This window comes from Cyanistes caeruleus, chromosome 1 (assembly GCF_971803275.1).
Source record: "Cyanistes caeruleus chromosome 1, bCyaCae1.hap1.1, whole genome shotgun sequence".
NCBI lineage: Eukaryota > Metazoa > Chordata > Aves > Passeriformes > Paridae > Cyanistes > Cyanistes caeruleus.
Genome location: NC_141701.1, coordinates 49,033,822 through 49,059,561, shown reverse-complemented (window position 1 = coordinate 49,059,561; position 25,740 = coordinate 49,033,822). Strand labels below are relative to the sequence as shown.

The 25,740-nt window shown below is 34.4% G+C and overlaps 1 protein-coding gene across 4 annotated transcripts in view; it reads right to left on the bottom strand.

The window, feature by feature from the left end:
• The window catches only part of SMCHD1 (structural maintenance of chromosomes flexible hinge domain containing 1), a 65,396-nt gene that overhangs the window by 5,141 nt on the left and 34,515 nt on the right, over window positions 1-25,740 (bottom strand). For all 4 annotated transcript variants that reach the window (XM_086891090.1, XM_086891115.1, XM_086891109.1 and 1 more), the window contains 21 exons: window positions 25,063-25,197; window positions 24,036-24,263; window positions 23,225-23,373; window positions 22,414-22,502; window positions 21,131-21,249; window positions 20,311-20,478; window positions 19,149-19,274; window positions 17,157-17,236; window positions 15,569-15,726; window positions 13,733-13,848; window positions 13,222-13,283; window positions 11,174-11,261; window positions 10,636-10,767; window positions 9,298-9,447; window positions 5,784-5,910; window positions 5,495-5,614; window positions 4,039-4,124; window positions 2,887-3,009; window positions 2,487-2,677; window positions 1,608-1,717; window positions 271-341 (listed from right to left, as the gene is read on the bottom strand). In XM_086891090.1, the coding sequence (XP_086747216.1) occupies window positions 271-341; window positions 1,608-1,717; window positions 2,487-2,677; window positions 2,887-3,009; window positions 4,039-4,124; window positions 5,495-5,614; window positions 5,784-5,910; window positions 9,298-9,447; window positions 10,636-10,767; window positions 11,174-11,261; window positions 13,222-13,283; window positions 13,733-13,848; window positions 15,569-15,726; window positions 17,157-17,236; window positions 19,149-19,274; window positions 20,311-20,478; window positions 21,131-21,249; window positions 22,414-22,502; window positions 23,225-23,373; window positions 24,036-24,263; window positions 25,063-25,197 (2,628 nt within the window). The remainder of the gene's footprint in view (window positions 1-270; window positions 342-1,607; window positions 1,718-2,486; window positions 2,678-2,886; window positions 3,010-4,038; window positions 4,125-5,494; window positions 5,615-5,783; window positions 5,911-9,297; window positions 9,448-10,635; window positions 10,768-11,173; window positions 11,262-13,221; window positions 13,284-13,732; window positions 13,849-15,568; window positions 15,727-17,156; window positions 17,237-19,148; window positions 19,275-20,310; window positions 20,479-21,130; window positions 21,250-22,413; window positions 22,503-23,224; window positions 23,374-24,035; window positions 24,264-25,062; window positions 25,198-25,740) is intronic.

Sequence of the window (25,740 nt, the reverse complement as noted above, 5' to 3'; positions counted from 1 at the left end):
CTAACAGCAAAACTGAAGACGCTTATCTTTAGAAACACGGTCCCATGCGCCATGGCAACATTCATATAATGGAATTTGCTGCATGGAGGTAATTTTGTCAGTGCCAATAATAGAGATTTCATTCACTGTTAAGTGCTTTGAGACCCACAGACAAGTAAACAGACAGCTAACACAGCATTAAACTTGGTAATTACTCTGTTTTTAATGTATTAAATATGTGGCTCTGAAATATATCTGTATCATAAAATTTAAAGAAAAATGGAAACATACCTCTTTTCTGTAGTGGTTGGCAGCATCCAAGTTATCTATTATGATAGTATCACCCAAGAGCATACCAAACACTGAAAAATATAAATTTTTGAACTATGAAATTTCTCTGGAGCAAAATAACTTGGGTTTTGAAAAGTCAAATCTGAGGCATCATTATTACATTTTTCTAAGATAAGTGCAAGGGAAATAGGATGTAACTAATTTTTGTTTCCACAAAATTCTTTTGTGGTTGAGATGGATATGCAATCTTCTGCTTTCATCAGAAAATCCATAAAGAAAAAAAATAGTATGTTTAATTGCTTTTTGGCATAATTGAGTGTATTTTCCAATAAAATACTCTCTTGACACGTTATATTTATCAAGATACACATAATAAAATCCCAAATCTCATGAAATTATATAAATGATAACTTTTAAAAAATCTTCCTGGAAAGTTGAATTTTGTTCTCAGTTTCTTAATATGTTTCTTTATATTCAATGGTTTATCAAAGAAAAAAACATTCACAGGCCGATGAGCCAACTGAGCTTAAGACTTTCCTGCCAATAAAAGTCTGTTCCGTCCAAAATCTAACAATGTAGTCATGCATGAGATACGTCAAGCAATGTGGTTTTTCAATTTCCACAATGGACATGAAGAAGAATTTATAGTTAAAAGTCTGTCAAGATGTAACTTTCTGAAAATGCCCAGGATTAAAAATTGGTCTTTATTAACAGTAGAGAGGAATACTTCAATAGTGGGAAGTCATGAAATAAACTGCAAAACTTACTGAAGTAACTATAGACTCCAAGGAGCAGATAGAGCGAGAGTATGATAGTTTCCTAAACTGAAATCTATATAAAAATTGAAAGATTTCTTACAACTGTTTAAGCATAACATACACAGTCATGTACAGTTCAGTCTGCCTGTACTTAAATCCATGAATTACACATTTCTGAGAGGAACAGAACTGGAAACAAATCCTAACAAAAGGAGTAACTTCTGTAATGTTAGATTATAAAAATAATCTCGTAATGGTCAGTTCCTGCTCTAAAGAGCTTGGGAATAAGATAATGCTGCAGGAATTTAAAAAAGAAAAAAACCTGCCATACATCTAAGTAGAGAAAATGGAACTAAGACAACAAGCAGAAGAAAGTGGTTGTTGAAATTTTCACAATTTTTGTTTATAAATAATTAATGCTAACGTCCTCTTATTTTTACAGTAGAGCTCAGGAGGAATGTACACTGGTATTTGCAAATGTATCAGTGAAGATTATTGAAGGGATTATAATTTGTGATGTTTCCATATTTCATTTTTTAAAATAAAGAAGTTATTAATGATTCCAGTCTTATCATTTACCTGTTTGACAATGCTCTATGTTATCTGGAAATGTTAACAGATCTCTGGCAAATACAGGATTTCCAATAGGTCTGAAGAAGGTTCTTCCATTTCTCAAGTGAGGTAAAGGTCTGGTTAAAGAAAGGGGAGGGTGAGGGAGAAGAAAAGAAGAAAGCAATTTGTCCTTTATTCTAGTCAGGAATCTCCAACTGAATTGAATTCATCTTAACACTTCCACATTAGTTAAATGATCCCACCATTATCTGAAATGCCAGTTTTATTTAAGATGTTTTAGTAAAACATTGATTTGTTATAAAACATTATTTCCAACAAATTCATATGCCAAAAACTTTTATGGAAAAGTTTTAATGCACTGTATTATGAAAACCGAGAATTTGAATATTATAAATACATTTATACATCAGATCTTTTCTAAAGGGCATTCTTATTATATCAAAAGTCATCTTCATAAGCAAATTATTTTCAAGAGCAGAAATGCTGTGGTTTTCTTTATTTTTCAGGCAACTGAAATACAAAATGAATTCCTATTACTACAGATGATTTTAGGAATGTATTCTGAAACTGGGTTTTTAAAAGTTATATTCTGATTATAAGCACTATAATTCTTTAAAATAAATTCCTGCTCTAGAAAACATGTAGACATGAAAAAAAAAAAAAAGTCTTATTTTTTAGTAGAAACACCTTATTAAATAAAGAACATCACACAGCAATAAAGCTGAGATTTCAGCTAATGCTTATAAGTGACATTACTGTTGCTATAATAATGAACCTAGAAATTTTATACTTTGAATATTTAATTGAAGTTTAAAAATCAAATTAGACAAGGAAAAAAGAGTTGAAGAAGTATTTAATGCAGAACTTCCATTGTTTTTTCTCTACCTGCTCCAATCTGGAAGCGTCTTCTTGTAAATAGAATCAAGAGGTAACACTTGTTGTCGACCTTGAGTTTCATCGAAGATAGAACGAGCAGCTTCTGTGGTCAATGTGACTACACAGTCCATGTCACTTGCCAGGTGCCAAGAGATAACTTTTGCTGCTTCATTATCCTCTATTTGAGCTAAATGCGCGATCTGTACCACAGAAATTACCGCAGTCAAAACAGAAACCAAGACCACATCCCCTTTTCATAGCAATCACAATAATCCTGCAACTTCAGACAGACATTTAATACCCCTGTTGATGCCTCTGTTAGAGGAGCTGGTCATTGGATAATTTTTCATTGCTACAGTTTTCTGGAACCAGCAGAATTCATTAGAAGGCTCCCTGAGAGAAAACTCACCTTGCCTAGAATATCCTGGTTGCCTTTTGGATAGTTTGGGAGGGTACAAGTTCTCCTTGGCTGCTTCATTACTCCTTCTTGTTCTAACATCTTTTTTTTAAGAAGAGAATCCACATACTGAATCTGAGAAGGAAAATCTAAAATTAGCAAGCATGTACATGCTCGGCATTTATTGAGCAGCAGAAGTAGTTATCTGTCATCAATCAACTTTCTAAAAATAAATATTCAATAACCTGAAACAGACTTTTAATGTATAAGGGACTACTGTGCACAATACCAGAGAAGAGCAAAGGGAAACCTCACTGCAATTGTGACCAAACTTTTTAATTACTCCTTTTTTTCCTTTAAGGACTTCAAGGAGCATTTCACAAAAAACTATCAGTGCTTAATTAGAAACAAAAGTGAAGGAAGTTTAAAACAGCAGGAAAGGACAATCATGAATGTACAAAAAGAAACCATTTCAGAAGGAGACAAGGTCCAAGTTTGAAAAATTTAGCCAGCAGGGGGAACTTCAGTACTGTGACTCCAATTTAATTCCACTGATTTGTGATTAATGACTATAACTTGGTCTTATTTGATCCGATGGTAATTGTTTACATAGGTAATTGTTTATATAGTAGGTTTTTCCCCCCAAGTTGGTAGTTTGAAAGTCTTTAAACAGTTTATTTTAAATATAATTGGATCTTTAAGGGAAATTAGCATTGGGTACATTGCTCTGAATACTTCCAAATTTATTTTTACATGAACTTTGCCGGTAAAATATGCAATTCTCTGATTCTCTGAAAAGTCTTTTTCTTTGGCTTACTTATGCCAGAATACATCCAATATATATTGACCAGCCTCCAAAAACCTGCTGTAACATCTAGCAGTACCAGTAACACTGGTAACCTTAGCAGAAACATGACCAGGATATAAAAGAGAAGGTTTTTATTAGTTCTTTAGCAGTTTTTTAAAAGAACTTCACAGTAACAGAAAAAAAAAAAATAAAAAAAAAAAAAATAAATCCTAAGTTTGACATCAATCCACAAATTTTCCTACAGTTTAAATTTTCATTGTTTTGGTAACAGGTGTGATTCGGCAATATTAGTATTGATATATTATTGATATCAATTTTAGAGATGTTAATGTAGTTTAGTAAGAAATAAGTCATACTGTGTTTGCCTGTGGTAATTCAATTTGGTGCTTTTTCAGTTCATTCTTCAGGAAAGCTTCTCTTGTTTCAGCTTCTTTAACCTGACCTGAAACAAAATCAGAAGAGAGTGAAGAAATGATAGAAAGCAATGGAACACTTACAGAATATCTTACAACTTTTCAGAATTATGCTTCAGTAATAGTAGTATGCTACAGTAAAAGTAGATAGGGTCAGTTGCAGCTGACCCTATCTACTTAATTTCAGCACAGAATATCAGAATTTTTCCACAAAGATCTTTTGTTTAGTTTCTAAACAACTTCAGCAGATGCCACGACTTTAGCTTCAAGAAGCTAAGGGGCACAGACCTTATACCAGTCTGAAAACATCAGCTGGTTTTAGTTTTCATCCTCAATTATCATTGTAAATGGTTCTCCAACAGGAGAAATGACAAGACAGAAGAGAAGAGCAGTAGCTAGCACTACTTTCTTTGCCTGTTATGGGACACCACTTTCTGGACACTATTTCCTCAGCTCTCATATCTGAATTAATTTCAAAAACAAACAGTTTTTGCTTTCTACCCTCTATTCAAAATGTGTCTATATCTGAAAATTTTACTTAAGCATAAAGTAAGCACATAGAGTACATAAATGCTGCACTGTAACTTACTTTTACAGACGTGCATGTGTGAAACAAAAATTTTATCCCTTTCACACTGGAATTCAGGATTTCCCACTCATAATGGAAATATGCAGTATTAAAATTACAAGAAACAGCAGCATTTTCTATGTCAGTCTGCTTAATTTACACTTGGTGATTGTTTAAAATCAAAATGCAAAATGCAATTATTAAAACAAACCTTTTAATCAACAGGCAGGATGACTCAAACAGGGAAAAAAAAAACAAACAAAGGAAACATTTCCTTCATTTCTCACATTCCCATAAATCAGTGCCCTCACACTACTCTGTAGTTTAACAGAACTTCATAAAATATTACATTTGCTAAAGAACATAAACAATAACACAACACTTCTGAATAATGTACACAGGGTCAAACAAGAGGGGGAAAAGTAACATTTTGAAAACATAAGACTAACTTTTTACAAGAGGATGATCTATAGCTCATTGTCCTCAAACTGTTTTTAGGCAACTGTTGAATTTCCAGATGTATGAGCATGCGAAGATGAGTGCAAAAGGCAGTCATGGATAAAAAGAACACCAACTTCAATCTTTCTTATCTCCTTTTGTTAATTCTGGCATAAGACATCCTACCTCTAATCAAGACCCTTTATAGGTCTGCATGTACCTACATGCAAGTAATTAGATGCTTCCCTACCAGATGTACACACCTTCTGCTACCCTCTAATTACTATCTCATGATTTCAATCTTGATTTTTCTCCTCTACTCAATATTCTCAAAATCATTATGACAGAAGTTTAATTCACAGAAAAATTATTTACATATGTGATTGAACTTACATTTAATTTCAGCTATGAGCTGATTTGTAGTATCAAACATCTTTCTGTAAAGATCTATGGACTTAGATAACTGGTCTTTCTCCCTGGTCAGTGTTGCCATCAGCTGCTGCTTCTTGGAATCTACAGGAATAAGCACATACACCTTTAGAAGAAAATACAGTAACATACTTAATTGGTTTAAGCATTAGCAAAAATCTATTTAATTATTATATAGTTCTGAAAACTTATTATGCATCTAAAAATAGCTGATTCTACAGAAAAGCAAGTATTTTAGAGCAGTGAAACATACCATTGTAAAACATAAATGAGAGACAGTATGGTTCCAAACGTTTTTTCAAAGCTGGCAGATGTGGCTCAAAGATAAGAATATATTCAGTGCTATCTCTTCCAGGACTGTCTTCAGCCAGCACTAAATTCTATGAAAATAAACAAACAAATGTAAATTTATGCCCATGCTTAGCATTACACATGAAACAAATATTCTTCAAATACTAAATAATATTAAGTTACATAACACATGATTACTACATTTTAAGAATTACTACAATTTTAAGTATTGGCTTGGAAATGCCTTTTAAACAAAAGTAAAATACAAAGATGAAGCTCTTTTATTATTTTAGAATTAAGATTGTAACTTTACCTGTTTAAAAAGTCTTATTATTTTTGCTATATATTTTATTTCAGAGACATATGCTCAGAAAAAATATCTTCTGCACTGTCTCATAAGCAAGATATCCTCAGGTATACTTCATTCAGTATGTGAAATGTAAACAGATCATTAAAAAGGAAGACCCAACGCATAAACACAGAGAAGGGAAAACAAGCTATTCCCAGTGCTTAGTTAAAATTACTGCTGTTACTATGGAAGTAGACAGCAGATCCCAAATGAATGAACATTATATGTCCAAACATTACCATAAACATTTAATTTCTTATCAGTTCCTTATTGAAAAGACATACAAAATCCTTCACTTTTCTTTATAAACTTGAGAAATACTATAAAACCATAAAGGTAAACAAAAATAAAATTAGTAAAGGTAATATCTAAATGTGCTGTTACTTTGGGAAAGGTATCATGCATAAAATGAATAATGCTTATAATAAAACTCATACTGTTTCCACCTTTAACATGTAGAAATTGCTACTCAACTGGCCAAATCAAGAGAGAGGTGGTTGCAGCCTAAAAGAAGAGATAGATATATAACCTTCAAAGATAGTTTTCATGGCTTTCAAAAATATTGCAGCTACATATTTTATCAGGAGAAGTCTGTAGTGGAAATATCTTTTCCTTAGAAAATATATGCTAACCAAAATCGAAACATTTTTCTTCATTAACCAAGTTTAGTATTCCTGTACTTGTGATTAAGTGTAAACATGTCAGATTATCACTTTCATTATTTGTGGTAATTGCACACAACTGTCTTTATAAACAAGATGGAACAATTTTAAAATACTTGAAGAACACAAGAGTGTCCCTTCCCCTCCCCATTACAAGTCACATGAAAAGGACAGTACATCACAATCAACAAATCCTTTCTACATGGGTTTTGCGAATAGTCTGAAATCAGTGAAATCAGTATAAGCCAGATGCCTGAAAACTGCCTGAAGAGGGGAAGAAATACTGGGATCACTGAAATGCAGTTAGTCCCCATGAATGACTAGGGAACACAAGTTACTGTCAAAAGCAGCAGGACCTCTTTAGATCATAGTAATAAAAAGGAAGAAGCATGCAAAACCCCCCACCTCCCACCAAACCAGGAATATCTAAGTAGAAAAAAATTCCCATCTGCTTATAAAAAAGGAAAAGAAATGGAGGAGGGGGGGAAGGACAAAACAAGCCAAACAAACAACCTCCCCAAACACCACAAAACTCCACACACTCCTCTTTCCATTACATAGGTTAGTTCGGTCACTGATGGAAGACTGGAGAATTTAGGTAGCAATTATGCAACAGCAAGTTACTACTATGTGGAGATAAACAACAAAAAAACATTATTTCTGCATTAGCAAGGAGTCTTAGAAATTATCCAGTAATTTTATCTGAACTGTCACATGCTGTATATGGGGTTATTATTAGCCATATGAAGGTGTTAAATTTACACTTTGTTTCCACAGGTGTAAATGCAATATTTGCAGAATGTTTTGTTAGACCAGTGGTTTTAGCTGATCCTTTCACTATACTTTTGCATCTTTTCTTAAACCCACCTGACTGGGGAAAAATGTGTTCACAAACCAGTTAATTTATTACTCCTGAAACATGGTAGGGAAACCAGAGAAACCCAAGAGTGTACTTTAAATCAATCAGTATATTAGTTTTATGTGATACCTCTATTCAAGTCTCTGCATTTTATTTTACTAGCTTGTTTCTCATACATATTTTGTCACTTTTCTGTATGGATTAGAGTAGACCAGAATTTGGCAGATTAATAACACTTGGCCATGTTAACTAGATGTTTCTGTCCTTAACTATTATTGACAGAGATTAGCTTACGCTGTGTCATTCAGTTTCACATCTGTAGCTCCATAAAAGCAGTCATGTACTAAACAAAATGTATTATGAAGAAGTTTCTATGTAGGATCTGTAGATTTTAGGATTCTACTGGAGTCTCCTGGCGATTTCCAAGATGTATTTGGAGAATTTGTTTTGATTGCTATGCAGTGTCTATCTCTACTTGGCACACACAGATGCTGGTCTGTCAAAGCTGCTTCCAAAGAGCAAGTTAGAAAAGGTGGCTGAGAAAATGTCCTTAAAAAGTTGGATACTCCTTTAGTACATCTTCCAACTAGAAGAATTCTGTAGATGACACACTTTTAAAATATATCTTAACCAAATTAAGTAGGGATATAATTTTGCTCTGCCATTCTTATATGATATTTCAAGTTGAAAATAAAAATCAACTGTTTCACCACAGAAATACTATTGACTGACATTCTGTGTAGGCTTTTAAGAGGGAGATTGTGACAGTTCCACTCAGAAGAAACTCCACATTCAGCTGGATTTTCTTTGGTGTTTTAAACAGTTCCTGGTTTTGTGCATGTGCACATTTTACATTGTGTCTTTGTATCATATTTAATAGCAACTGTGACTGATACAACTTACAGATTTTCAAATTCAATCTGTATTTGTTGAAGAAAAAGTGACTGCAGTGATGTGACTACAGTATGCAGTACTTTCAGAGTATGCATGATGCCAGAGATTCAAAACAAAATAAAGAAAGCATTTTTAAAAGCCAAGTACATTAATGAGTGAAACAAAGTATAAAGAGAAATGATAATTTCATCTTCTTTAAACGAGTGTAGGATGCCTTTCTACAAAGTATATATAGGCCCACTACTTAGACAAAATGTAAAGAGAGCCTGGCAAAATTTAGTTATAAATATATGAAGAAGTCAGTCTAAATGATCTTCAGATATTTCAGTGTGAGTGTATTATAAATAAAAATGTAAAATACCAGTAATATTAATGGTTTAACTACAAAATGGTTAATTCTCATGTGAAATTCAAATGAAGAAAATATTTTCCTGGACCTTCTTCAATGTCCTGGCCCCTAGCTGAAAGTACCTGTACACTTCCCTCACTTGGCAAGGATAAACAGTTTAAAGAATGTTCTTCCTTCAGGTTTTCTGAAAATCAGCAACCAAACAGAGAAGAACTTACTTATCTATTTATTTCTAAGGTAAAGCTACAGTATAAACTAAATCTCCACAGAATACAATGAGGTGTAAGAGAACTTTAGAACTGCAGGAAAATAAGCCTCATTAGACACACTGTCCATGGAGCTGTGTATTTCAGTCATACTTACAATTTCAGCTGATCCACTCTCCAATGGAAACTCTACTGTACTGACTTTTCCCTGAAACTGCGGGATCTCTTTATCTTCTTCATTGGGGCTTTTAATTTTTGCTATTATTCTGCCATCTAGATTAAGTCCAGTGTGGTTGTTGTATTCATCCTGTAAGTAAAAAAATAAATCAAAGTTCGTTTGGGACTGAACTAAATAATCCATTTCTGTACTGCACTGAATTTACATGGCAAGGTGCTAGCAGTCTCTGCTGAGTCTCTGCATGGCCAGTGCTCCAACTGATCAACTGCAGGGACAGCTGAACCCCACAGCCAAAATGGTGTTTCTTTGTATTTAAGAATGGGCAAAAATGCACAGGCAGCTGAGAAGGGGGGGTGGGGTTTGTGGAAAAGAAAACAGCAGAGGGTGAGAAAAGGAACAGTGAGAGGGGGTGTTCCAGGGACCAGAGCAGAAATACCCCTGCAGCTCCCAGGGAAACTACACTGGAGCAGGTACTTCCCTGCAGCCCGTGAAGGACCATGGTGGTCACCATGCATGAAAGCCCATGGAGGACCCCATGCTAAACCAGGTTAATAATTCCTGGACTGCAGCCTGTGGCAAGGGCTCACACTGGAGCAGTTCATGGACTGTGGCCCATGAAGGGACCCACACCAGAACAGGGAAACTGTGAGGAAAAAGCACTGGAAGGAAAGAGTTGAGGAGCTGTTATGGGTTGACTGTGACCCCCATTTCCCATCCCCCTGTACTGCCTGGGGAAGGACATAGGGATCTGGAACAAAGCTGAACCTAGGACAGGGTAGGGAAGGTGGTGTTCTTTAGTTTTTTTCTCTTTGGTTCTTATTACATGAATCTTTTTTAACAGGTGATTAAATTAAATTACTTTTCCACAAGCTGAGTCTGCTTTGCTATTGTGGTAGCTGGTAAGTGATTTCCTTTTAACCCTGTGAACACTCAAAGTTCAAGAGACCTTATTTTTTGTAATATAAGATTTCTAAGAGAAACTGTCCCTAGGAAGAAGAATCATGGAGAAAAACATCTGCTGTACACATAAGTATTTTTCCACTAGAATCCATTCTTGAAGCAATTTTTTCGTGTGGCAACAAGACATGGATTTCAACTGAGATACCTGACAGCAAGGACCAAACATTTCAGTTTTGCTCATCTGTATGTAAATGAAACAATATGGACCTGTCATATGCTGAAAAATCACTGATTAACATTTTTTTAATGAAGCGAATCTGCAAAGAAACAGTAGCAATGCCTTACAGCAAAATTCAACATAGTTTTAGCAGTCTTCTGTATTTCCATAATTATGATTTTATATGCAAGTATAGTTACCATTAAATGGAGGTATAAATCCTTGACCAGTGTACGGCTGGTAAGAGCTCGAACATTGGAAACTGCTGGAGTAGCTGGTAAAGAATCAGGTAACAAGCGTACAGGGTCATTAGGTACAACTTCAACTATAATCTAGCAGAAAAAGGAGGAAGAATAAAATAAAACAAAATAAAATAAAGATTGATATAATTAACTGCAAATCACATGCACACTAGGGTTGCTCAAAAAAAACACTGAAACAAATGTATGTGAAATTTATGGACAGACCTGAAATAAATTAGCACAACCATAAAGCAGTTCTGCTAGGTTTCAAATTATGCACCTCTGTAATACCATCAAATTGTTTAGAGAAGTTAATGAAAATAAATTTTGATAACCAACAGTTTGAAATCAGTAACTATAGAAAATAAAAATATAATTTTCTTCAAAACTTGTGAAAGTATTTGCATTCTAAACCTACAAAGTATCGTTAACATTTCACCCAGATGATTCTGTATTATGTGTTCTTAGCTACCTACAATTAATTATAGATTCAAACCTGTTCGCTGTTGAGCATATTTGTCTTATCCATTGCAAAGGAAAATTGGATAATGTAAGTGCCCACTCTCTCTGGAACCACTTTATCTCTAAAAAAAACAAAAGTAAAACCCATGCAAACATGAGTAAATATTGAAGTCACAAGTGTATGCAAGTAAGTATGCAAGCAACCTCTGAGTAATCCTTCAAACTAGTTAGAAAGCCCTACTAAGGCATAATACTCCTCCTTCAGCAAGAAGGCCATCAAAGTTCCTTGAAAATTAGAGTAAGACTTCTGGAAGCTTGAATGAGCAAAGTCTCCTCCAAGAGTTTGTTTCTTCTATATGACAGAAAGTTTGTCATGGCCCTATTGTTCAGAAATCAGCAAGTCTACATCATTTCATTTCTTATTCAGAATTTTCATAAAGCTACCGGAACAAAACATAGATATGTCTTGATCTAGAACAACCATTTCTCTCCAAATTTAATAAAATTTTCATAAAATCAGAGTAGTCAATTCCTTCCTTAGATTGTTCAAAAGTTGGGTAACCTGGTCAAGACTGAGTATAGTGAGAGAGAAAAAAAGTTTTTATTCTACCTAACAGCATTCCAGAGTGTCGACTACTAGCAAAGGACCCTTACCATCAAAATACAAAGAGAAGCCCAGACACCTGAAGTTCTGCTGCTATAATTTCACCCATCAAGGCCACATGGCATCCAGTGGATCTTTGCAGAGTTTAGCAAGGGATAGCAGGAACTTACAAATGCTTACAAACTTTTGAGGAGATGCATACAGCCAAAATTCAGGTTTTTCTTGAAGGATGACATGTGGCACTCTTGAATGGATTAATGAAATTCTTGTTTTCAATGTACAGCATTTTAACTGTTTTGTCAATATTAAGTAATTTATTTCTTCTGATTTTGTTTGGGAAGGAGTAATATTCAAGATTCCCTGGAATGCCTAATTTGGAAAAATCAAAATCCCAAAGCTTTAATATTTTTCTAGAACAGGCCATGACTTTTCCTTTTTTAGATTTCACATACAGAAGTAACAATTCTTTTCTGCATTTTATCTACCTTAAGACTGACAGTAGCACCTGCCTTGTCAGAACACATTAAAACACTAATTAGTAAATAATCAGCTAAGAATCTCATGGCTGGACAGACATAGGCTTTAGAAAAAGAAATGACACAATTGCTATGGAAGTTGTTACAGACTGGCAATAAACAGATGAAAACCATCTGAGAGTGTGCCACAAACACAAAAACCTAAGAGAAAGTCACTTGGTAGACAGTGATGCCACAGACATGGGTAGCAACAAGTAAAACATACTTTACTACAAGGTCTGCTAATGGGTAGTGTCTACTCTCCTTTCAAATTTGTCAATAAGGATGGGAGTTTTAATTTTGGACATTTGTGGACTACTAGTAAACTACAGGCACCTATGTCAAGAAAAGCCCAACCCCAGGAGGCAAAAGCTTGAATCAACAGCTAGTACCATAACTATTTAACTAATCCTATAGATTGTCTTCTAGAAATAGATGTAGAAAGAATGTGGCAGTTAGGCACCATCTTAGGATGAGCTCTAGTTCTGCCAGTGTTCATCTAAGACACTGTTTCTGAATAAGTAGCCCAAGGAACAACTACTAAACTGACAGGACCAAGGTCATGATGCACAGATAGAGAAGGTAGTAAAGAAAGAATTCAGTCTCCTTTGTCCAACCTGCAATTCTACAGTAGTTGAAGCAATATTGAAAAGAATTAAAGAATGTTACCATATAAGTTACAAGCTGATAATGTAGTTCCATTATTGCTAGCATTTCTCAGAATGTATTCTAATACATCATCTTAGCCTCCTTTCTTCTCTACTCTCAGATTATACAAATGTCAAAAGTATCTAGGAAAGAATTCAGTCTTCATCTCAATGCATCTTGCTAGTATCTTTCACCTTTTCCATATCATTCTAATTCTGATGGACTGTTATTATCAAAACAAACTTCTTTCTATTTCAAACTATGCATTTTGTATAGTAAGTTCCATGAGTAATTACAGAATAAATGCTATTATACCTGAAGTAGAAGAAGCCGTCTTCCTTGTCATCCTTCACTTTACTACAGCTGAACGTTGTAACCTGTAAAGAATGATGCAAAAAATTTAATACAATGTACTGAAAGTACTTGTAACATGCTACCAAGACTTGATGATTTGCAGTACTGATAGCCCACAATGAGTCAATGAGACTGCCTATATTTTAGATACAAATTTCATGATCTTAATTCTCACAGTCTTTTCTTTGCAAAATTTAACGTGGTTACTTCTAGTACTCTCTGTGCTTATGAGTTAAATTCTGCAGAATAGTAACATTTTTGTCACTACTGTAGTATTGATGCTTGACCAGTCTGATAATTTGTAACAGGACAGATGCTGATAAACACACAGGGTTGATCAGTAATATTTGTTACTTAAAATCCAGAACAGGATGTGGATCTAAGTCAAATGAAACACAGCTTCTACTATAAGTATGTTTGTCCTATGCTGGAATTTTTATACCCATTTTGAAAATACATTTTGGTGACTTACATCAATTGGTGTCCTAACCCGGCTGCTCTGTGCTTCCCACATTTTCATAGAAATCCGTGCTGGATTAATATTTTTAATAATGGTGTCATCTTCAGAAAGAACACTAACCATAAAATCTGTAGGATGAAAAACATGGTTTTGAAGATTATTTTTATTCAGAATTAAGAAGCTCAAACTTCATGAATTTCTGTGTCTCCCTCATACTTAAGAGAAAATAAACTTACAAAACAAGCACATAAAAAAGAGCCAAAACCACTTAGAATTTCAAACCAGATATGAGAAACCTTCTCTCCTTATCACTGTAATTAGACCAGGTAATAATCCTTAGGGAAAAAACAAACACCTACTTTATCCAATGACAGCTTTAAAAAAAAAAAAAATCCTAAAATTTCGAGCCTGCCTTGTTCAGTTTATCATTCTTATCAAAACCTCATGCCAGGCTGTTTCTTGCTTTCAGGATGAGTAACATTAGGTAGTTAAGTAGGTGTTTTCTTCCTTCAAGGACAGGAAATCCAAATCCCCCTCCTCCTTCACAAGCACTTTAGCCATTGAACTTTGGATAGAAAGGTACGGAAGCTGTAAAAAGACTGTACCAACATCACAAGCATTTTCCCAAGCAATAAGTCTCTGAAGCTGAGTTTGCCAACTTCTTATGGACTAGGGTGACACAGTTCTATCTGTTAGAAATAGGCTATAGGGAGACATTTCACTGTTGACTGGTTCTGCAGCCAAAATACCTACCACTTTATATCCCAATATGAAAAATTTCACTTTACGCGTGTATCACATAGAAAGTGCAGTAATCTGAAGGAAATACAATCCAAACTAGAACAAAGCTACCCTTCTTCCAGTTCAAAATGTGAACAAAGCACATGGATTTAATGCATGTAAATGAACTTGCACTGCTCGTGCAGGACTGAATTTTGTACTTTAAGGAAGGAAGCTTTGATGTGCATGAAAAATTCAGGCATGACCCTCTTCAAGATTACAGTGCCTGCCCTTGGGTATACCTGAGATTACCAGTAAATCAAATAATTAGGATGTCAGTATTTTATTTATTTAGGAGGCTGTTAATACTGAATTTATTATCTAATTTTATTTTAAAAATTATTGTTATATATACTATGTAGATTATATTGCCTGGAAGAAGCTGTTTAATTATCTTCTTAAATCAAAACCTGGTTGATTTACACTGCACACCACATTTGAAAAATGTCTGTTTAGCAGGGGGAGGTAGATGATCTTACAGGCCCCTTCCTACCCAAAACAGTCTGTCATTCTATGATTCCTTTAGGCAAAACTAAAATACCTTGTGAATTTAATCAAGGTCATAACACTGTATGGATTTTTTTAAAAAACAGCAATCTCCCACCATAAAAACGTTGGCTGATAAGTTAGGACAGTCAAAAAACAAACCCTTTTGTGAGAGAATACAGCAAGAGAAAAGAATATTTTGATTACTGATTACTTTTTGGTTTGTCTTGGCTCACAGTCGGCCTAGAATTTCATAGCTACTTCCTTTGTTAATATTCCACTGAAAGAGATCAGGGAAAACATACATGAATGAGCTCAGATAGTATTTTCATAAGACAGAAAAGAGATTCTGTAGTTTTACCATTTATAGATGGATAAGAGGAGAAATTTGGAACAAATAAATAAGTGGTCTTTTGAAATGCTTTCCAAAGATGATTACAGATCTCTTCAGTCCAAGTGTTACATCTCAGACACAGCTGTTAGAAAGAACTAAGAAAACAGAGTAGAAAAAGCAAAAAAATACAGTAGGCAATTCACTAAAAGCTTGAGTCATTGGTTTCCACCAAAGATCCATATACTTACCAGGGAAGGTACTTCCTGCTGGAAAAGAAGGACTTTTGTCATATTTAACATTCAAGCAGACAGGTTTCTCAGGATCAGGCAGGACATTTATTGTGATTACAAGACAATCCAATACGGTCTTGTTGTATGAGGCTTTAAGCTGTAAAATGTGCTCTCCCCTGCAATATACAGAAATCATAAAAACAGATGTAAAATCTCTTCTGAAAAGACAATTTTCAACAGGCTTCAAGTCTGAATAATGCACATGAAAGCATGCTAAACAATATCTAGTAATGTAGCAGTAAAGAGAAGAAAAAAATGGAACTGTTAATGCAATGTTAGACAAGTAAAGTCATGAGTTTAATTTACTCTTAAGATATTAACTTAATTAAGTTTGTGTTAATACTTCATTATTTTGATCATGTTTCATTGCCTGTAAGACACTAGCAACTACAGCTTCAAATAGCAGAAGACAGTAAAGTAGGAAGCAATTAAAATGGTGAGGAGCATTCTGCTTTGATAAAAGTTTCCAAAGAGTGGATCTGAGCACCATTCACAGCTAGCAAAGTACACTGAAAGTATATAATGTCTTCAATGCTATCAAATAACTGATTTTCTTTACAGTACTAAGAACTTAAATTTCAAGTTTTCAAACGTAACTGGGAATATAGTATTTAACTGTATAGAGACTGCACTCTCCTGTCAGTTTTGATTATGCTGTAAATAGTATGATGTCACACCTGTTTCTAACCTCCAGTAACAAACTGATAATTAATATTAATCATCCTTCTACCAAGTCACAGGCATTATAAACACACTACTGAGTACCATCAACAGCACTTAAAACTATTTTCTTCCAAGAGTATTATGGGTCAAATCCTCCATATTTGAATGCAAAGAACAAGCACTTATTGCTAGCTTCAAAATAACCTAAAGCCAACCCTGTCCTGTCTTGCTCAGAAAACTCAGGGATATGAGGAGTAGATTGCAGAACTATGACTATGAGGAGGATACAGAAATGATGAATTTGAAAATCCATATGGAACATAAATGTGTAAAGGAACCTACAAATGAAGAGAGCATGAAGAAGCACAACATGAAGAAGCAGGAGCCACAGGACACACATCTGCTGGAAATGAAACTTCAGCAGTTCAATTGCAGATAGGAAAAATGAAATATATATGTATTTAAGATTCCTTTGGACTCTCTACCTAATCCTTTAAAACAATGTCTAGCACAGAGAAAGTGGGATTTAAACCCTCTTAGAATGTGTTCTTACTTTAAAAGCATAGTGTCTGCAACTGGCCACCTAAAGACCATACATTTCAAAACTTTAAAGTGGTTTAAAATACCACTTGCACTTGGTGCGGGTTGACAAGAATAAGATGAGGTTTACCATCACCAGAAAAAAACAGGATTCAGAAAATTACAGCAGCAACTTCTCAGTAGATCAAAGAAGCAGCTACTGAATTTTATTTAGTTAAGCACTTAATTTTCTAGAACTTACTATCTGTGCATCCACCTGCATATGAATAACCAATGTTTGATCGTAGCTCTAGATTAATACTTAGTACTACTTTATGAAATGCATATGGTTTTCACAACTTACCTAGGTGCGTGAATACTAAAAACTCCCAGGTTAGCCCTACCAGCATCATCCGTTTTATGTTGCTGGTTTGAAGGAACAAGCTGTCAAAAAAAAAAAAAAGATAAATTCTTTCAATGATACAGAATCAGTATTAAGTCTTAGGATAAAAAGTTTATCTCATTTGCCTACATACTGTCTGTTGATTTGGGCTATAGTTAAATTTTTGCACTGTAAATTAGGGAAAGATACTGTTATGAAGACAATATTAAGGAAGTGGTTTCAAATTCACTGCCAGTTTTTAAAAGCAATCACTTCATCTGAATTAGCATATTTTTCTTCATTAATATGTTCTAATATTTTATAAATGTTATTTTTTAAATTGCTACTGATGCTATCAGATCATCCATAGCAGATGTTAATCTGAATGTATTTTCAGATCCAGGAATCTTCTACAAACTATTTAGTGCCTGTTACAGTACTCCTCCAGTTCTCATTTAGCTTTAGATCTGTAAGATAAAGGAGTACAGGAAATGCATGCTACACTGTATCAAGCTTTGGAGACTTGGAGGGTGGAATATGAAATATAGAGAACATCTTATTTGAGAATTTCAGTTCCCAAAATCTTCTCATTTCTTTTGGGAGACTCTGCATACAACCTATTGGAAATGCCAAGCCAGAGCATGCTGTAATAAACACTTTACAACAATGATCCACCTTGGCTTTCAGAACACTTTCTCCTGGCCACATCCCACTAAGACAAAGAACCTGTGGACTCTAAGACATGCTGCCGGTGCTCCCTGGGAGAAGGCATAAAATCTGAAAAGATGCAGCATGCCACCACAACATCTGTTTGACCAGGCAGCATAACCACACAGTGCTACTGCCAAGTTTGCGTCTTCTCTCGAGAACATAACTAGAACCCACAGTGAACTTCGGTTGACACCATAAAGGTAGTAGATGGGGAAAAGAAAAAAAATCCCCAAACTGTGAGGCTGGCTTCTAAGACAAGACAGTAAAAAAATACAGAAGAATGTTCAAGATATCAAGAAATCTACTTCAAAATATCCAATAAAAAAAAAACTAATAATAGCATAGTTAAGTTGGGCAAAAGCTAAGGTTGTGGCACAGCTCTAGAGAAGTGAGGAAAAGAAGGTTCTTGGTTGTTGTGTATTCTGAGAAAACTTAGGAACACAAATGCACGGCAAGGAGGAACAAAAACAGAACAGGACCAGCCCCGAATGAAAAAATGTTATGTCCAGAGGTGGATGAATATATCCTGATAATATATATAGTCAATATAACAGTCTCTTTACTGATAGGCAGGACTATTTGACAGCCTGACTTACCTTTTTCTGTTCAAAAACAGGAATAAAAATTTTAATGAATGGTCTGTCAAAGCATTCTGTCAAAGTCCTTTGTACAGACCAATGTGAAGACTATCTGATACTCATACCTGATTCATGGAACTGACAGTAACCACTTAAATTTGAGCTAGATTTGCATCCTCATTGTTTTAATTTAATTAATCCTGACAATGCTTTTCACAGGATAATCAAGTGGGGCCCAAACCTGCTGACCACCTTTATATACAGACCAGTAAGTCATACATTCAGGAATCAAACCCAAAGAACAACCAGATAAAAATTATCTGGTTACTAGTTGAGACGGTATCATCATCATTATGGTCATTTAGTAAATTACCTCTGATAACATGTGGGCTGTGGTGGTGTGATATGCATGCAAAACTTGGAAAAAGGTTCTGTAGAAGATCTGGAATGTATTCAAATTATACTCAGATACTGTCCTACAGGAATTTTGTAATATTTGTGGCTGTTGTCCTAGGACCTGTTTATCTTATTTGTTGCCACTAATCTTATGCTACATTAATTATTCTGTTGTGCTCTTACAATATTTTATTAGCATTTTCAAAAATGTCCTGAAAAACTAACATACTGTAAGCATGACAAAAAAACTTGTATTAAACAAAGGTCAGCTAATAAGGCCAATGCTTACCTTTAAGTTGTTACTCTTTGTAAGGCTGATTTTGACATTAGGCTCATGAGCTGGATTTCCCCACTGATCACACAACTGAACAATAAGGGGCCTCTGCAATTCTCGACCATTAATCACTGCAACAGGCTGGAAGAGATACAAATGCATGATACTATTAAATTCTACATATCTTGGACATTCAGGGCAGTTCAGGAATCCCCAGAGCAATGGTGTTCAACTTTTCCATACTATTTGTCTCCCAGAACAGCTAGACCATGACTGAAGGGTATGCAGGAATGTATTTCTAGTTTGTTTATATTCTCTTGTTAGAATGAAATGCACTGCTTGAATTAAATGACCTGGGTTACTCCTGTTGATGTGACTAAAAGGAAGGACATGATTCTCAAGTGCCTTAGCAGTGTCTTTGTCGTAGGAAGAGCTATGGCCTAAAACTTTTATTTTCTGATATACTTAAACAGCTGCCTAGAGAACAAAAATAGTTATACAACTCCCTGAACCTTTTGTTTAATTTTCTTCAGTAACTTCCTTCTCAATTTTCCCAAAATACCAATCATGATTCCTGTCCTCTATTCAGAGTTACAATTTTGTTTTTTCTACTTTCAATTTTCTATTCTGGTTTCTGCAGCAAGTTAAACACTATTAACACTATTATTTGAATAGCCAAAGTAAACATTGAAAAATAATTTGAAAAATCCAAGGCAAATAGATGTACCGCACCAAAAATCTCCATCCATTTCCTTTAAGTCCTGTACTCCACTGTCTAAGTGTTAACTTTCTGACAGTAAACACTTGTAAACTGAAGTAAATTTGGGGCTGCTATCCTACATCCTGAACATCAAAAAACCCCAGAAAGAGATGGAGAGATAGGCTGCCAGCCATTACTACCACTAAGGATTACAGCAGTGAAAGATGGGGGTCAGGATCCAGCCCACAGTAAAATTACTGCACCAAAGAAAAGTTACACAATCTGTAGAAAGACAAATGGGGAAGAATAAAGTTTACAATATTTAAGGCTGTAAACATACACATTTGAGTTAGATTACTCTAAAATAAGTTTATTTTTAAAAGTCTAATATAGTTAGCTATTGCACAAAAAATGGAATTAAAATACCTGACTAGAGACCACTTTGCTTTTTCTTCAAACCACAATTATTCAACTTACCTTTTCTAACTCTGGCCAATCCACAAGCTGCAGTTTAGCTGGGGATCCTGCTACTAAATTCACTCTGATAAAGTCAGAAAATTCACGCCAAGCAAAGCACAGTTCTTTGCTTCCGAGTAAACAGGGTTTATATCGAATACCTTTTACTTTCATTGTTTGAGTACTTTCCTATTGAGAAACAAAGATAACATTTTATAAAGAACAAATAAAGCAAAGTAAAATGTATTAGTATTTTTTCAATATAGCATGTAGCATTTATTTTATAAATACTATTTGGTGCTTTTACTGTGAGATACTGGACCAGTGGACTAAAAATTAAGCTGCAAGTTCTATTCCTTCTGCTTAATTTAAACAAACTTCATGAGTAAGAAGTGACCCATTTCAAACCCAAGAATTTCTCAGAAACCTGTTTTTCAGGTTATATACAGCATATTTTAAAAGGTACAGATAATAGTCTGTTCTACAAGGTTCTTAAAAAAATCTTAAAATTAACTGTACCAACATAAAATGACACAGAAGAAAAGACTAAAAGCAAGATAGAAGAAAACATATAGGACAATGAACCAGGAAAAAAGCAAACCTGACTCAGGCACAAAATGAACTGGCCTCTACATTGTATAGCTGCAGCAGTGATAAGGTTTTTAACAGATGCAGCTGTGTTCCTTAGAACAGGATAATACAATTTTAATGCTTTGAGCAACCAACTAGTGTGTAATTTGACTACCATTCCACAATTTTGGTTCAATTCCGTGTAACAGAATTAAGACAATTACCACACAAATACCACAATGTAATAAACTACATGACATCTTATAAATACCTGCCAAGTTACTTTCAAATTTGATTTATCAAGTCCAGGCCCAGAAACTCCTAGGGAATTTACACATGCAGATGTCACTGTCTGAACCTGATTTCCAAACTGATCTGTAATCATTACATCTGTTAAAAAAGATGATGATGATTAAAATGATTATTAGGATGATTACCTCAGGAGCTGCTTTAATGAAACATTATACAACATACGGAATATAAACATACACAGCATAGACTCAATATAGAAAAAATTTAAATAACTATCACTACATCACAGACAGGCTGAGGTTGGAAAGTACTTCTGGATGTCACTTGGTTCAAACCCCCTACCCAAGCAGGGTGACCTTGAGCAGTTGCAGACAGGCAGCTTGTGAGTTGCAGACAGGCAGCTTGTGAGTATCTTCAAGAAGGTAGACTTCACAAACTCTGGGCAATCTGTGCCAGTGTTCAGTCACCCTCACAGTGAAAAAGTGTTTTCTGATGTTCAGGGGGCACATCCCATGTTCCACTTGGTGCCCACTGCCTCTATTTACTGTCTCCAAACACATCTAGGAAAAGCCCAGCTCCAATTTCTCTGCTCTTCAACACTCTCTTCAGGTTTTATATACATTGATAAGAACCCCCAGTCTTGTGGATATAAACCAAATGTATCTATACAGTCATATCCCATACTTGTGCTTCCCACTTCTTTGAGTAAAAATATTATTTCTTATGAAGAAGTTAAAAGAAAAATAAATGTTAAAATTGAAAGCTGTTTTTCAACCTCTTCATTTGTTCTATGTGCTTTCTTCATTCACACACAAGCTTTCAATGTCCCAAAATACTGTAAGAATTTTTAATTTCTCACTATGTCATGTGCAACTGCAAACAGAAACCAAAGGAGAATGAGAAGACTGATCCCTACTATGTCTTCCACTTAGGATAAGTTAACCTTTAAAATGTGTCACTTTGAAATCCATGCTTTAGCAATAGTCTGAATGCTGTTATGGCCTTTCAGATTTCAGAATATATTAACTAAACAGAAATTTATCAACAACTTTAACTAGGCATGATGAATGTCCTGATGTACAAAGTGAGAGACGAATTTTATCAGAAAGTAACTCCAGAATTGTAAAATGGCAATTCAGAAGTCTTATAATCTCTGTGAATGAGAATGTAAACCTGTTTTTTATATTAAAGTAATTGAAGGTAATTTATTCTTGATGACATCTGTATATATCATAGTCTTAATAAACTACCAAGAAAAATAAATGTATCTTAGAAGAAAATTAAGAATATGTGAACACTCACCAATTTCACTCTGCAGTTCTTCACCCATCTGCAATGTGTTTGAGCCTTTTAGTTTACATTTAATGTGTTTGGGTTCATCAGGAACTGGTCTGAGCACATGAAAATTGACTTATTTATCTCATCAAGGTGAATATAACACAATAGCAATCATGATAAATATCTTAAAATAATCTTAATGTTTCATCATATATATTTTATTTTCCTACTGCAGATCTATGAAATGACTAATTGCTGCAAATTTACCCCTGGCATCAGAGTGCTGTGAATTAATTAGTTAATTTTAACCTATTAAAATCACTTAAGTAATATACAATCAGATTCCTCTTAATAAACTTTATAAGATACAAGTCTTAAAATCACTAAGAGTGATAAACAGGTAATTTTAAAGTTCAATTTACAGCCTGTCAGTTTCAACTCATGAGAAACCATATGAGAACTACGCAGTGATACTTCTTTCTTCTCAGTCAACAGTAAGTTAACTCTTCAGTAAAACTAGCTATTCTGTGAGTTATTTTATTACTGGAAGTTTACAAAAACATCAATCATCTTCTTCAGTCTATGTATACTTACACAAGTGACTACAGGGCTGGATGCAAGCATATCACAATGGAATCTTTCACATAGGTAATGCTCTAACATGTAATAAATTTACACAAACCCTACCCGCTTCCCAAGCTTACATTCTCCTGCTAATCTGCCAACTGCTTTCATTACTTCAGCTTCTGTAGAAAGACTTCTACCTCAAAGTAATGAGATTTACAATGCTATGCCAATAATATGATTAATAAAGAAATATATCAAATGAACAAACCTGACTGTGAATGCACTCTCCAAAGACACGTGCTCATCAAGGTACGTAATTAGACAGTAACGTACATCTTTTACTGAAGTTGGTACTTTTACATCAGGTAATAATCCCTGCATCAACAGCTCTCTGTCAATTTTAGGTGTCCAGTTAACCTAAAATTAAAATTTTATAAATTAATCAAAAGCTAAATTATAAATTACTAGCTACATAATATATCTTGTAGTCATTCTAAATAGGCTGATATTACATACAGGCAACAGCAGCTTTCAATGGAAAACCTGGATATTTCCCAGCAGTAACCAATGCTATCTGCTGAAAAACAGTCAATCACTTGGAAAAAACCCCAAGCAGATCAAAACATACATTAGGTTTCCCTCACTGAACTTGAGTTAGGAAAGATACAAGTGTGATGCATTTGGTGAATCTTTATGTTTCTCTTAGGCTCCACATAAGTACACTGATAGGGCGATAAGATAGGCAAGCAAGCCTTCATAGGAACAGGCCTATTCAAAGTTCCTAAATGTTGGGAAGACCCCAGATCTGAGAACTCACAGCTGTGTCATAATTATTTTATGCATTTAGGAGATACTAACTGGAAATAGTAACCTGCTTTTCACAATATTACCCTGAAGCATTACTTAACATTTAATTAATAAAATATTTTTCAAAATAATTAAAAGGAGAGTTAAGTTTCCATGTATATTAATACAGTTTTGAGAAATATTATTTCATAGTCTGACATTTATAGATTTTAAGGGTATCAGCTTTGTGTCTCTCCCCCATATTATGCTGCTGTTTACTCAAAAGTACTTACCTTGATTTTTTCTGCAGCAGCTGCAGTTATGGGTATTTCCCTTTCTGCTTCATCATACATCTGAAATATAAGTTTGTTCATGACTTGGCCAGCAACACAGCTGATTTCATCCTGATGTTTAACCTGAAGAGCTTTTTGTCCATTCATACTCAAGACTTGTAGTCTTGCAACATGACTGCTAGGAAGAAGTTTTATAATCTTCTCCACTGGTGGCACATCTCTGCAATTCTATTAATAGGTGAAAAAAATGACATCTAATTAAGATATTAAATTTAGATACGTATACACATAACACCATAATAGCCTATGGCTCTACTCTAATCTAGAGGATCACCAGGTATGACCAGGTGTCCAAACATTAAATCAGCTTGACTTGTCAAAAGTAAATCAAAAAGGCATACCTGTATTCTTACAACTTTTAACAGACACTAGAACCAATGCTAAGCATTTAGAATTTTTTCTATTCCAGAAGTAGTAGTTCATAAAATTTACAAAATACTTTTAAAGAGTAATCCTAAGTATCTTTTCATATAATTCATCTTGCTATATTAGTATTTATTCACACATTTTTCCAGGGTAAAATACACATGGGTCTTATTTTTTCGAGCAGTGTGACTCTCCTGAGAACTAGAATGTTCAATAGCACTTAAAAAGTTCATACTTTGAACCTGAAATTCTACAAAAAACCTATTGATTGCCATTACACTAAATGTTTATGTAATGAGGGCAATTTTTCACAACAATCCAGGAATTAAAAAGGGGAAGAAAAAACCCATACAACATGCATATTTCTGAAACACCTCAGGGATTTAACAAATAGAGTAAGAAGTGAAGAAAAAAATGGAGTAAAACTCTTTGCCTTTTTATGATTTTCTAGTGATAAAAAAGCATAGCCCCCTGATTATGAAGTTTTTGATACCTAAACCTGTAACTTTGGGGAGCTAAGCTTATTCATAAAAAATGCTGGCAAGACTGTATAATAAACTTCTTAATCTTTTCTTAATCCAACATTCCAACCAATACTTACAAGTACTTCAAACCTTGCTTTCAGTATCTGGTCTTTCTTGATATTCTGTACATGTATTACTGGACCAGTCAAAATGTTTGTTCCTCCATTACTGCAGTCCACAGAATACACAGGAAGGTCTGAAGCACCTAAAAACTATTTAAAATGTAAGATTAAACAACAACTTTCTTTTACAGAACTACCATTATTATTTTAGAAATGATTATTTACACAAGTCCAAATATACATATAATTACATACAGAAAAAAATAATATATTCCAGTTTTCCAACAACTGTAAGAACACCTGTATTCTTCTGCAGGTGATACGAGATGTGTGGAAGAAAGGAGTAAATTACAGAAATAAAATATACTATCTATTCACCTGCTTTGATGACACATAATTATTAAAATCTTCTGTCATTATGCAATAAATTCAATTAACTTGTGAAATAAACTTCCTTTTCATTAATTTACTAAACATCATACATTAAAGGAATTTAAACGTCATGTTCGACACGTCATCATATCACTGCAGACCCAGTCTACATAAAGAACGTGTACACATATGAAGTGCAAATGGAATGCTGACTATTTTGCAGCAAATATATTTGCAAAATATATTGATATATATTTTCTATATGTATCCTTGCTAGATTTTGCTAGAATTGGGAAAGTCACTTTCTGGAGTCAAAAAAGA